The sequence below is a fragment of the Phoenix dactylifera genome, chromosome 6, assembly GCF_009389715.1.
Source record: "Phoenix dactylifera cultivar Barhee BC4 chromosome 6, palm_55x_up_171113_PBpolish2nd_filt_p, whole genome shotgun sequence".
Taxonomy (NCBI): Eukaryota; Viridiplantae; Streptophyta; class Magnoliopsida; order Arecales; family Arecaceae; genus Phoenix; species Phoenix dactylifera.
This window is the reverse complement of record NC_052397.1, coordinates 12,511,731-12,525,796: the sequence shown is the minus strand read 5'-3', so window position 1 is coordinate 12,525,796 and position 14,066 is coordinate 12,511,731. Positions and strand designations below refer to the sequence as shown.

At 36.7% G+C, this 14,066-nt stretch overlaps 1 protein-coding gene across 1 annotated transcript; it reads right to left on the bottom strand.

Annotated features, from left to right (window-relative positions):
• Positions 1-2,739: 2,739 nt before the first annotated feature.
• Positions 2,740-13,771, bottom strand: LOC103715918 (adenylosuccinate synthetase, chloroplastic). The gene is made up of 4 exons (XM_008803714.4): positions 13,247-13,771; positions 4,277-4,969; positions 3,874-4,185; positions 2,740-3,097 (listed from the first exon to the last, which is right to left on the bottom strand). Exons 1-4 carry the CDS (start codon positions 13,613-13,615, stop codon positions 2,927-2,929), a joined length of 1,545 nt encoding a protein of 514 aa, XP_008801936.1. The 5' UTR covers positions 13,616-13,771; the 3' UTR covers positions 2,740-2,926.
• Positions 13,772-14,066: the final 295 nt, after the last annotated feature.

Sequence of the window (14,066 nt, the reverse complement as noted above, 5' to 3'; positions counted from 1 at the left end):
CCTTCCATATCAAAATCTCTCATCGGGTGTCTGACTACCTCATGCATCAGTAATCTGCCGTATGGGAATCAGTTGACATGGGCTGAACCTTTTGTTCCCACTCGCGATTTCTGGAATATTAGAACTAAAGACTTTGTTTTGGACATTGGAAGATCTTGGATGGGGTCTATTGCCCGAGGTTCCCCTCCTTGTTGGTTTATTCTCACTTGGAGAATTGAAAGGGGAATATACATGGATGAGCCTACATATCACTTGTACTGCATTATTTATGTTTTTATGTTTTATACATTGTAATGTAGTATTGTGTTATATTATATTTTTGGGATTAGGAGAGATTAATTTTCATATTCTGTTCTATGTCCACCCCACCCCCGGGGTTGAAGCTGAAGTCAGAGCATCTCATTTTATAGGGCACTTGAGTATGGCGCTCCTAAGGTGGAAGAAATCTTACATTTTAATAGTTTTATTTTGATGGTCCAAATTAGAAAAATTGGCAGCCTGTTAATTGGTAATTATTCTTATAATGCCTGCTTCCCACCAACATTGATCTGGGAGAGAGGAGGAGTGGCATTGCCTTTATTTGATGGTAACGGTTGCTGCTAGAATTTGAGGTTGGTTTCAGCCCGAGGTACCGACCTACGAAGGTGAAAGGCAGGTCGGCCAAGAGTGATGAGAATTCTCCGCTGCAAATTCGAAAGGCCAACAAGACCTGCAAAAAAATCTATTTGCTGGAAGGTGGTGGGGACCCTAATGAGAATAAAAGGGTGCTTGAGAGAGAGTACTCAAGCGTGATAGAACATCGGTTTGTACTGAAGTTACTTACATTGGCTAAGACTGAGGTCAAGAAGATCGGGATGGTTTAGGTTAGGATGACCAATAATTATATTTTGGTAGTGAAGTAATTAAATTCTCTACAAGAGGTGCTTATAGCTAAAAGATTAGAAATCACTATTGGAGTTTATATTTTTTGAATCGAAGAAGGTCGAAATAATGTCAAGTGGTATCCAATTATTGGCTAAAAAAGAGAGCTATGATTCTTATCCTTTTTCCCTTTTTGATGATTTTTGAGAGGAATTTAGGCATTGTTTTGGGTACTTCTATTTGAGAATGTAGAGATGTCCAAAAATTATGAACTTTTAAATGTCACATCTAGGTCACACGCAAAGGCCATGATTCAATTTTTAATATCTAATTGCTCATTTGATAAGAGTTTCAAAAAATGTTAAATTTGGGTTCAAAAGTGAGCCGTGCTAAATCCAATTGACTTGCATGCATAAAATTTGATCAATTTGAGCATGGGGAAGTCTAATTTGAGCAGGTTAATGAATCAGGCTCAGATGAACCGGAGTTAGCCCATTTAAATTAATTGATAGAATTAGTCAGAATCTTGCTCAATTGAGCCTATATAATTGGTCATTGATGGAATTAGGTAGAATGGAGAATAAAAGTTAGATTCAAAATGGTTTGGGGTTTTAGAATTAGATTGTATGGGTGAATTAAAGTTTGGAATTTAGAAAAATGGGTCAATTGGTAGAATGAATATAATTGCACTTTATAAAATTCACAATCGAATCAACGGGGGATAGAGTAAAGTGAGATTTGATTAAGCTAGGGTTTATTGAAGTAAGAGAAGGGGGTTAGTAGGATGAAAATCCATTAAAACCAAGGAACTTTCGATTAGGAGCAAGATCTTAAATTTTTAGGCCTCAGAAGGATGCCCAAGGGTGTTGAAAGTAACAAAACCAGTTACTCCAAAAGGAACCCATCAAAACCTAACAATCCAAACTACATTTCTGTCAATTCATGGCGATGCTAAATTTTTGAAATAAAATTTAAAAATCTTCAACATCCCCGTGTATTTCCTAATTTCATTTCCAAGGACCTAAATGATTTTCAAGGCTAGAAAGGATCATCTCTAGCCCCTCAAAAAAGGCCTTGCAACACTTGAAATCAATAAGGTTCCTAGGTCCACATTAAATTGGCCAATGATAATGGATTTTTGATACTTATTTCTACAAAATAATATGCTGTATGAAAAGGCTAAAGGTATAAAAATCTTATGATTTTTATTTTGTATGCAGTTTAAAAATAGTAAATCATATCCAATAATTCAGATCATTAATGTAGGATCCCATTTTTTGATTGAGACATGATGGAGTGGACATCCACTCAAAAGTTACTCCGGGATCCTGCTTCCTCGTCACACCACTTTGGAGTGACTTCAGTTTCCAGCGGTTCAAGCAGAAACAGGTCAAAAGCGAAGGAAACGGGATTCAGTGTAAAAGTGGCTCTAGCCCCTCTCGACAGCACAAATAGACCATAGTCACTCTGCCCAACCAACCAGGCTCCAAGCCTAAACAATAAAATTTTAACAAAATTCAAAAAAATCCGCCCAAAATAACCTAAACTATTAACTTGGACGGCCAAGCTGAAAAATCAAATGAAATCCCGTAACCATGAAGGCATGACTGATGAAAACGTGATTGTATTGAAAACAGTGAATCCGAATGGTCTTTTACTGAGAACAGAGACACAGATTAACTTGAAAACTGCAATCAATCTCTTAACTCTAATGCAATTATGCAAGTTGCAGTTTGCCTTGAAGTCTAGTCTAACCTGCCAACAACTGAAATACGCAACGGTGCAAGTTGGGCTTTGAGGTCCTACATAAAGATGCAAGATACCAATGTCAACCAACCGAGATTAATTACAGGTTCTACACACCTCAGAGAACACATGGAAGCAATAAACAATCTATTACTAGAATTCAAAGGAAAGAAGCATTTAGCACCAAAATTTTATTCTACAGATTAGGATATTAAAATGATTAAAAAAATACAGTTTCAAGATGTTCAACATTAACTGTAAGCCAGAAAATTATTCTTTTGGAATTCAGATGGTAAACATTCTTATGAAGAAGCTTGAATTATTTGTATATGAGGGCATCGCGACCTGGTCCAACACCAATGTAATGAATGGGTACACCAACAAGCTCTTCTATCCTCTCCACATACTGACGAGCAGCTTGGGGGAGGTCCTTGTAGTTTCTGATAGAAGAGATGTCACTGTGCCAACCAGGCAGCACTTCATAGTCAACCTTGAACACACGAAACAACAGGTATATCAGAATCTAGAAGTGCAAAGAGGAGTTTAAAAAAAAAAAATCAGCCACCAATCTCAATCAGGCACCAATTTGTGAGACTTGCATCCAATCCTAATCCATCCTAGCTGCATTTGGATAAGCAAATGTGCATAATCTTTTTATCTCAAGGGTCAACAAATTGAGAGAATCTTGGAAGCATGGGTAGTTACTAGTTCATCAACTTACATGCTCTTATGATATGTTGATATCCAAAACTACAGCTATAAAATATGCTAAAAGTAGTTTAAGAAAGTGGTATAATAAGGAAAAAATCTAAATCAAATACAAAAGCACATGTTAGAGAAAGAGATAAATAGGGCTAAAAGAAAAGGAAGAAGAAGCAGGCCCACAAATATTAAAGTCGAAAAAGAAAAGCACCAGAGAGTTGAAATCTTTACAGATATCTAAAGGGGTTTTCTCCTTATAACATTTTTTTAAAAAAAGCTTTCAGGTAGCAACTGTTTAGATGGAAATCTTGTATACAGGAGGATCGAGGAGTTTCATCCAAATAAATTTTTCCATGCAGTGATCCAACCGTAGTTCTGTAAGTTAACTTCGTAATTTGGGATAAAATATAACCCATAATACCAGTAGAAATAGAAAATAGAACAGGAATTTGTTTTCATGAAAGAAAATCCATCACCTATATACAGGAACGAAACGTTTAAGATAAATTCCAAATTACACAGAACAGTTTTAACAGAAAACTCTTATATTTATCACAAACTTACCTGTATTTGCTCCAGAACTTGAAGATCTGCAGGGAATGATTTCACTCTTTTACCACCAAGTTGTTTGTAAGCGACACCCAGTTTAATTTCTGGAAGCTCGGACAGGACATCAAGCTTGGTCAGATTGAGAGCCGAAAACCCATTAATCTGGCAGCAATATTTAAGTGCAACTATATCAAGCCAGCCACAACGTCGAGGACGGCCTGTAGTTGTTCCAAACTCCATTCCAGCAGTCCTAAGGAGATCACCACCTTTACCTAAGATTTCAGTTGGGAAAGGACCTGAGCCAACTCTAGTTGTGTAAGCTTTTACCTGCACAAAAGGGAGGAAGAGGAGATTTAATACGAAAATGTTATAACACTCAAGCAAAAGGATTTGAAGAAAAAGGACTGATTGTTCTCACCACTCCAATAAGGTCACCAACACATCTTGGAGCAATCCCCAGGCCGGTGCAAATCCCACCGGCTGAAGGATTTGAGGAAGTTACGAATGGGTAGGTTCCAAAATCAATGTCTAACATAGTTGCCTGACCACCTTCAACCAAAATTTTCTTGTTCTGCAAGATGGATTCATTGATGAAGTGCACGGTATCGGCAATAAAGGGTTCCAATCGTTCAGCAAACCTCTTGTACCTCTCAACCTCCTCTCTGAGCATGTCAGCATTATAATTAAATCCCTTAAACCGTGAAGCTGCATCTCTTAGTAAAATATCAAGTTTCTGACGAAAAGTGTCCATATGCCTCAAATCACCAACTCTTAATCCATTCCTTATTGCCTTGCTAGAATAGCATGGTCCAATTCCTCTCTTAGTTGTCCCAATAAGGGAATTTGCAAGCTCTGCTTCTCTAAGTCCATCTACAGCTTGATGGAAATCAAACAACAAATGTGCACGATCGGATACTAGTAATCTTCCCTTGCAAGAAACTCCATTGGACTCCAAACCATCAATTTCTTCAAATAATCCAGGAAGATGCACTACAGGTCCATTACCAATAACACAGAGAGTTTCCTCATTAAGGATTCCTGATGGAACAAGATGGAGAGCAAACCTTTTTCCCTCAGCATTATAGATGGTATGTCCAGCATTTGCTCCACCCTAATACCAACAGAATAAAGCTTTAAGATAAGTAGCGAAAAAAAAATCATAGCTATAATTGAGGATCTATAAATGAGAAATTTTATTGCCACATTTCACGAACTTTTTGAATTAAATGAATTATGTATCCAGCAAGGTTAGATTTCTCAGGACTATAAATGTCTCTTACAGTGAAGCAGTTAACCTCATTCAGCAGGGTTAATAAACATGTTGACTTCATATAAAATTTTCTCACTCAAGAAAGCAGTCAACATTACTCAACCTATTACTTCCAAGTTCCAATCAATTAAGTCAATTATCTTATACTTGAGTTGGTCAATATTTAGATCCAAGTACTGTACATTCTTTAGCATGTAAATTTTTTATATTAAAACAGCAGTTTGATCCATGAATGCTTGGATGAATAAAAAATAGGAACAAAGTGAAAATTTTGCAGGACAAGGGTCTAGAAGAACTTGCAAAACTAAAACAAAGTACCTTGACTGCAAAGGAAAATTGAGGTTCCATTAATAATTGATGGCTGAAAAATACTCCAATGTGATCATTTTGCTAATTAGATGTTCTTTATATAAAAGAATAGAGATACTGTAGGAAAGTTGTGTGAGAATCACATGCACATGAAACTAACAAGAAAATTTTATGAGACAATTATAACGCCCACAAAGTTTTACAGATTAAAATATGGCACGGCAGAGGAGTTTCAGGCATGAGCATTGTAGAGATTAAAATTTTGGGGTGATATGTACGTGGTAAAAAGCAGCTACTAAATTTAGAAAAAGTGAAAGTTAAATCAATCAACATTAAATCATAGAGAGATAATTTGGGCATGAGTAGCTAGAATCCGATATGGCACTAGTATGGGAAGTGATCAGATTTGCATTAAAGGAACAAGAAGAAGGAACAGGCATGTGGTAACACGGGCAGAAGTTGTAAGGCGAGATTTGGAGAAGATGGTAATGTTGAAATGCATAGCTCTTAAAAGGGTTGAATCTTGAAGGATTCAGGAAGCCTTTTTTCTATTGCCTCCGATTTGATGGATGAATGTCAGCTCATGAGTTTGTATTACTAATAGTATGTATATATCAATGTGTTTGTTGACAAAAAAATTGACAGCTATACTAGAATTGACAGTTTTGCACTTAGCTTAAAAGTTCAATAAAAGTAAACATAACAAAATCCATGACCGAACAAATATTTCTCTAATTAACCAAACAGGGAGGTGGATGTATCTTAGCAGGAAAGCAACAGATATCAAGAAAGTATAGTCAGAAAAATGAAGCTGCACAAAGATGTCAAAAGCAACTATAGGGGCCAAAAAAACTTAGAAACAGCACAAATGCAAAAGCATGATCCATCTCCAGCACCATCATATGAAGAATGCATCACCCACAAGTAGGGGTGCTAGTGGATTTCCTGCTTCCAATACTGAAATGATTCAAAATTAATCCAGTCCAACTTGAACTGAAGTTCTTTGGATGCTGCTTGGGTTCACAAAATGACCCACTAGAATATGGATTGGATTTGGACTACTAGAATTCTAATCTGAACCGAAACTAGTAAAATATATACTTCAAATCCCTCATTGCACAAAAAAAAAATTTGTTCTCTTACTGTCGTATTGTTAGTCAGTAATATGTGCTGTTACACATAACCATAATTCAAAAACCCAAAATCTCAACTCGACCCAATAGTCAGCCAAGTTGAGTCAACTTGAAGACTCCATCAAGTACCCAATGAGTCTTAGTAAAATATATACTTCAAATCCCTTATTGCACAAAAGAAATTTATTCTCTTTCTGTCGTATTGTTAGTCAGTAATATGTGCTGTTACATATAACCATAATTCAAAAACCCAAAATCTCAACTCGACCCGATAGTCAGCCAAGTTGAGTCAACTTGAAGACTCCATCAAGTACCCAATGAGTCTTAAACATCAGGACATGATAATAAGTTAATAACTAAAAAATATATTATACTATTATAAAATATTTTAATAGCATATACAATGATGTTCATATATAGATACATATAAATTAAAGAACCATAGAAGTAACCATATGCTTATTAGCATTTAATCACCATATTTTAATGCATAAAAATGATTAAAAAATCTAAATAATACACACTAAAAAAATCAATACATCATTTTAAGTTGGTTTTTTGCATAAAGTTATACTCTAATTTTGCATGAACTTATACTCTATTAGTAGATACAAGATACCATAGCGAATTTTTTTAGAAATAATATGGTGGATGGTTATTGAGGTCCTAATGAACTTGACCAATTGCATGCCACATGCTAGTATACTGCCAATCATTCATGTTTGTGCTGCAGTTTATATTCCTTGATCCTGTTTGCATAGTCTTGATCCATACAATTGGCAATATCTCTTGTGGTTATTTTCCAGTAAGATTTTTCTAAACTAATTTTGTATTACTCGCTCTTTATGTTTTCAATTTAAACTCAACAGTTTTTTAAGTAATTAAATTATTTGGATAAATATATAGTTTTGCATCAGACTACCTTTTTCTATCCCCAAAATGATCACATGCACCTTGGTCACTTCAAGTATTTGTTCTAACCTTCTCAAGTAACCAATCTCCTAGCAGAAATGCCAACACAAATTCCTCTACATATGGAAATGACTTCCAATCCTCAATCTTTTAGCGATCATCAATGTCAACATAACCCTCTTTATATTGTTGATGTACACCATGAATTTTAGGGTTTCTTTTTCACTCTAAAACCTTCTTCAAACAAGAGCAATTTTCCTATTCTTCTATCAACAGAGCCATGCTCCAATTTTCTACTCTATAGATAAGGGCTTTGTTACGCCTGATTTTTTATTACAATACTTGGCACCTAGCTACTTGTCACATCTGGAGACTTAGCAAGAGGGAATCACTAGACCTTTCTAATATCTACTAGCTTAACATGAGAGAACATTCATTACTTTTTATTCTAGTGTTATTGAAAATAGGATGAAGTTACATACGTATGTATATCATGTTTGTTTCTTTACTATTTTATGTCTATAAGCTGTTTGTCATATTTGTTAGACATTAGCACCAACATGTAGAATATAGTTGGAGACACAACTTGTTCAAATTATATTTATGTTTAACTAGTTAACTAGCGCAACACATCTAGAAGAGTGGTGGAGATGGAGCTGAATATATCTGGGCTATACATGACTGTTATTATATAAAGATTAATCTTCTCATATTTTTTCAACATCTGTATTGTGCTCCTATAGATTTATGAGACACCTAGGTAAAGAGAAGCAAAGGATAAATATAATCCCCAGATCAACAATCTAGAACCATCTGACAATCTTATGGGACCAACCAAGGAGATCGTGATATTATTTATTCATGCTATGCAAATAGAGTCATATTCTATGAGTCTAAGTATTTTCCTGCTATAGAAAAAAATTTGATCTAGTTTAATCGTTAGTGCAGTCCTTTTACAGAGCTTGGTGAGTTCACCTACCCATGTAGACACCGCACAATGTAATAGTATAATTAATGATGAAAAACATAAACGACTGATGACCAAATAGCTTATTGACATCATTATTGCTTAGACATCTAATCATGCCCAAATTGTGTGAGAAATCATTTGGTCTTATCCAAGGTCCGCCGTACTGGTATAGGTCGGCATATCGGTACCGGCCCAGACCGGTATGAAATCGGTGGCGTACCGGTGGCGTACCGGTCCGAACCGGTTTCGTACCGGTCCGAACCGGTCCCGTACCGGTTCTTCAACAAAAAACTACCGGTACCGGATTCCACGCTGATCCGGTACCGGTCCCAGGCCGGACCGGTACGTACCGGCCCGTACGGACCGGTACGGCAGACCATGGTCTTATCTATTTGTGTCCTTCAATGAAAACATCAGCAGCATATCCTCTGGCAAAAGTTAGATTATTTCCTACTGTTCTACCTTAACGTGAATAAATACACCACTTCGTTGCATGTCTTAAATCAACCATATATTCCTACAAGTCTATGGAATACCCAGTTTAATCGATAATTTGCAATCCACTTCAGTGTGCTCTACATACTCTTAGAGAATTTAACATGGATAATCTCTAGTTTCTTATATATCACTCTTACAACCAATCTCCCATTAAATTCCATAGACTGGGTAGGGGTGGGGGTCCAACAAGCACTTGCAGCAGAGGGGGGCCCACAAGCACCCGGCCCGCCCCTTCTTATATAGTAAAGCCGGCCTCTTTTTCGCCAGTGCTGACGCAGTGCGCGCGTAGATAAGGAAAGCAAAATCCCAGTGGGGGCCGGTGCCTTTTTACGGCCTAAACTCCTCTATTTGTCAGCCGTGGGGAACTACTTCCGTTCGTAAATGGGAAACAACTAGCATACTTACACCTTAGACCATGCAGCACATTTAACTTTATTTACAGTTCCATGTAATAAACATTCGTCCAACAAATATCTGATTACTCGACAGAAGTCTTCTATTAATCTTTGAGCTGGGCAGATCTGGTTCACTAAAACATGTCAGTTGAAGATTTTTATGTGCAGCATAAAGTATTATTTCCTAAAACAACACCAATAAAGCATCACCATTTTTATATGATGTCTAAGTTAGATTATTTCTACTAAGTCCTTCAATGAAACCATCAGCAGCATATGCTCTGGCAAAAGTTAGATTATTTCCTACTGTTCTACCTTAAACTGAATAAATACATCACTTCGTTGCATGTCTTTAATCAACCATATATTCCTACAAGTCTATGGAATACCCAGTTTAATCGATAATTCATAATCCGCTTCAGTGTGCTCTACATACTCTTAGAATAGAGCATTTAACATGGATAATCTCTAGCTTCTTATATATCACTCTTACAACCAATCTCCCATTAATTTCCTCATGCATTTATGTTCGTAAATGGGAAACAACTAGCATACTTACACCTTAGACCATGCAGCACATTTGACTTTGTTTACAGTTCCATGTAATAAACATTTGTCCAACAAATATTTGATTACTTGACAGAAGTCTTCTATTAATCTTCAAGCTGGTCGGATCTGGTTCACTAAAACATGTCACTTGAAGATGTTTATGTGCAGCATAAAGTATTATTTCCTAAAACGACACCAATAAAGCATCATCATTTTTATATGATGTCAATAAGTTTGATTATTTCTACTGAGTTCTTCAATGAAAACATCAGCAGCATATGCTCTGGCAAAAGTTAGATTATTTCCTACCGTTCTACCTTAACCTGAATAAATACATCACTTCGTTGCATGTCTTAAATCAACCATATATTCCTACAAGTGTATAGAATACCCAATTTAATCGATAATTTCAATCCGCTTCAGTGTGCTCTACATACTCTTAGCATTGAGCATTTAACATGGATAATCTCTAGCTTCTGATATATCACTCTTACAACCAATCTCACATTAAATTCCTCATGCATTTATGTTCATAAATGGGTAACAACTAGCATACTTACGCCTTAGACCATGCAACACATTTGACTTTTTTTACAGTTCCATGTAATAAACATTCATCCAACAAATATTTGATTACTTGACAGAAATCTTTTATTAATCTTCAAGCTGGTCAGATCTGGTTCACTAAAACATGTCAGTTGAAGATGTTTATGTGCAGCATAAAGTATTATTTCCTAAAACGACATCAATAAAGCATCATCATTTTAACTATATGTAATAACGTATCCTAAAAGAATGCATGAATTAACTTGCTTTTCCGCAACATATAATGAATTTAAGTGTATGACAGTTCAAAGAATACATTCTCCAAACATATTATATTATTTGTGGTTTTCAGAAATTTCAAATAGTTTTCATTACATGATTGAGATTACGTGGAGAGAGACAAAGCTTTGCACCAGATGCCCATCATATTGAGAAAGATGAGGAGCATATTTTCATTTGACAACAAAATACCTCTTTTAAAGCTTGCATATTGGTACAAATGGGAAATAGCAGTGCCTGCAATATGTACTATCGAATACTTAAACTTTGCTTGAAACTATATATACCATACCTAGCACTTTCCAGTAAATACAAAGACCTCTGCAAAGATTCCCAATATTGTTTGTTCCATTCTTCATAAAGGTCATATGGCAACTATGAGATTTTTTGTAACCATATTCCAGCATGTTCCAATTCCAGCATGAAAGTGCCACACTGGTCCTGGTTGACTTCTTAAAGCTATAAATTATTTAATTTAGCTTCAAATCTGTGAACTGATCTATAACTCAGTGGTTGCTCCTGTCCTCCAAGTGGTAGAGGTTCTGGGTTCGGACATGGGAGGGGTGTTTCCCCAAATTCAGGAGCCAGGAAAGTTTATGACATGGGTTGCCCTCCATATAAAACAAATAAAAAAGAACTTTCAATTCCATTGTCCTCTCAGTTTTGGTAGCTAGTGATCTCAAGTATGGTTAGTGTTCCAAGGAAACTATTGTTCAGGTGAAGATTGTAAAATAGCCTAATTTTTATTTGCAACTGCAGTCTTTTAGCTCAATCTCAACATATCAATTGCATAATGTGTATCCATCAGCTACTAGTTTAGCTTTATATCTTTCTGTGGAATTTTTTGTTTAAATAACTAGAGTAGAAAAGGAAACCTTATCCCAAAAAGGAGGGGAATCTATAGTAAAAACTTGTTTAGACTCTTGAGTCTTGATTTTTTATGGACAAATGTACCATTTCTGAAGCATCATATGTCTTAAATCTTATGCTTACTCTGCTACAAAAACAACAAAAAGGGCTTATGCTTACTCTTCTTTAAGTTTCTTCTATTTAGGATGAGCAAGGTCATATGGATTTTCTTTTGGAGAGACAAATGTATGAGAGAGAGAGAGAGAATAAACAAATTTACTAATGAGATGAGAGGCATAATTTCTCTTTCTAAGCAAACATGATTAGTTTCATCTGAATTATAAGAATTTGCTTGATTGGGTGATCATGGTGATCCAAAAGGTTTTTCCCTCAAATGTTACATATATACCTTTTCTTATCCTTGCATAGGTTTGTATCTCTTTGAATAGAAATATTTGGTGAATGAGGATCCATAAAGTTGACCTCAAATAGTTGGAATAAAGCTTTTGTATTTCTTTCTTCTTTGCACTAGAATATGCTATGCTATTCATTTTTCCTGATGCTCTATACCAATATAAAGACATGTTTTAAATAGATAAACATACTGACTTTTATACATAATATTAAACCAATATGTAGAACTTTAAGATTAAAATTCTTTCTAGAGATATGCTATTGTCACTCATCATTACATGCATTGCATTATTTTAAAAGATTTGTCATAGAAACTACCATTACACAATTATCCGTACATGTTCACAGCACAATAAGGCCAAAATTCATACTGAAAGCTAAAGGAGCCATGTAGCTATTTATGAACTAACAACAAATTAGTGTGCTTTACATTCTGCTGATACTGAGCTAAGGTCGCACACTATAAGTTACATTGATTTATTAACTTCTGGTCCAGCACAGAACAATGATTTTTAGTTATTACCGCACCTGACATGTAGATTTGGCCTTCAAATAATTGAACAAAGAGAAAAGAAAATCATCATGAAAGAGTTCTAGATTGTATAGAATAAGGTTGCTCAGGACAGTTGAGCAGAGTCTCAGAACCAGAAAGCAGAACGCAAGCTCATATTAGCATGAATTGGCATGCGCCTGTGTACTAACTCCATATATGTTGAACCGGGCAAATGTGCAATGATGCAGGCCATCTTAAATGTTGAATAGATACATGGGTACGTAGGGTATGTTTGGTTGCAAGGAGATACATGGAAAAGGAACAGAAAGCTTAGGAATTTTCCACGGAAAAGGAAAAAGTTTTTGAAAAGCTAGTTATAAAACTGGCTTAATTTTCTAATGAAACGAACAAACAGAAAATTAAGATTTTATGATAAAATTAAATTTTCTAAGCAAGTTCCTTGCAACAAAACATGCCCTTAGCGACTCATAGATAGTGGCCATATATCAGTTATTGCATATTTAGCTTTCCATGCAAATCCCAAAATATGTCTTGTATATGACATGATCGGCGATGCATGCAGTAGAGGCTGGTAACAGCTAGGATGCAGCTTGTTCAAATCCACTTTGAACTACACTAACAAAAACCATACTGACCCCTAAACACCATAACCCTATCAATCGAAATCCATCTAAATACCAAAATAGATTTTTTTAATATAAATTACAAAGAGAAAGCAAGAAAGAAAAAGAATGAAGGAGAAAATATTACCTGACATCGAGCGACGATATCAAAGTGCTTGGCGAGAACATCGACGAGCTTCCCTTTGCCCTCATCCCCCCACTGGGAGCCCAGCACGCCGGCGACCTGGCTCAGCGATCCCACCGGGCCGATCTCGCCGCCCTTCTCCACCTCCGCCGTCGCCGGCGCCGCCGAGGCAGTCACCTTGAGGGAGGACGAGGGATCGGAGGCGGCGGCGGCCCTCCCCGACCGCTGTGGATCCCTCCACGGGCCGACAGAACAAGGGATCCGTATCCTGCTCGGCGACCCTGCGGAACTCCAGTTCCCGCCGCCGGCGGAAGTCCATCGCCGGCGGGGGTAGATGGATGCGTGCTCGAGGGTGAGAGAAGAGACGCCCATGGGTTTCTCAGCGAGAGGCGAGAGCGAGCGAGAGATTTGCGAACCTTTTCGGCTTCTATACAAAGATGGATTCGGAAAACCGGAGATGATTCAATGAATCCGACCCGCCGGAAAGGCCTGGTCCTTATTGCGATGTAAAAGCAATCCGAATTAGGCCCGGGAACAATTAGTGCGCTGGGATTTCATGCCTAAGTGCAAAGTAGCTTTAAGTTGATGCCGATATTGTCGGAAAATGATATGCAGTCAAAAGGTTTATTAGAAGGTGGGGATCAGGTTCTTCCATTGAGTCAATTTCAATCTACAAGGGACCTTTGAGTGGCTTATGAGAGCTCAATCAAAATCAGAGTTAATAACAGTTTTGGAAAAGGTCCACTATAATCAAAAACATTGTTAACAAAATTTTGAGGGGAAGGAAAAATTGTTGATCCTAGAGATTAAACACTCATTTTAA

What these genes read in the sequence shown, in the direction of transcription:
- LOC103715918 (XM_008803714.4), bottom strand. Translation starts at nt 13,615, where the DNA reads ATGGGCGTCTCTTCTCTCACCCTCGAGCACGCATCCATCTACCCCCGC. An exon ending in ATATCGTCGCTCGATGTCAG is followed by an intron (nt 4,970 to 13,246) that starts GTAATATTTTCT and finishes TGTTGGTATTAG; the next exon opens with GGTGGAGCAAATGCTGGACA. An exon ending in AAGTTCTGGAGCAAATACAG is followed by an intron (nt 3,098 to 3,873) that starts GTAAGTTTGTGA and finishes CGTGTGTTCAAG; the next exon opens with GTTGACTATGAAGTGCTGCC.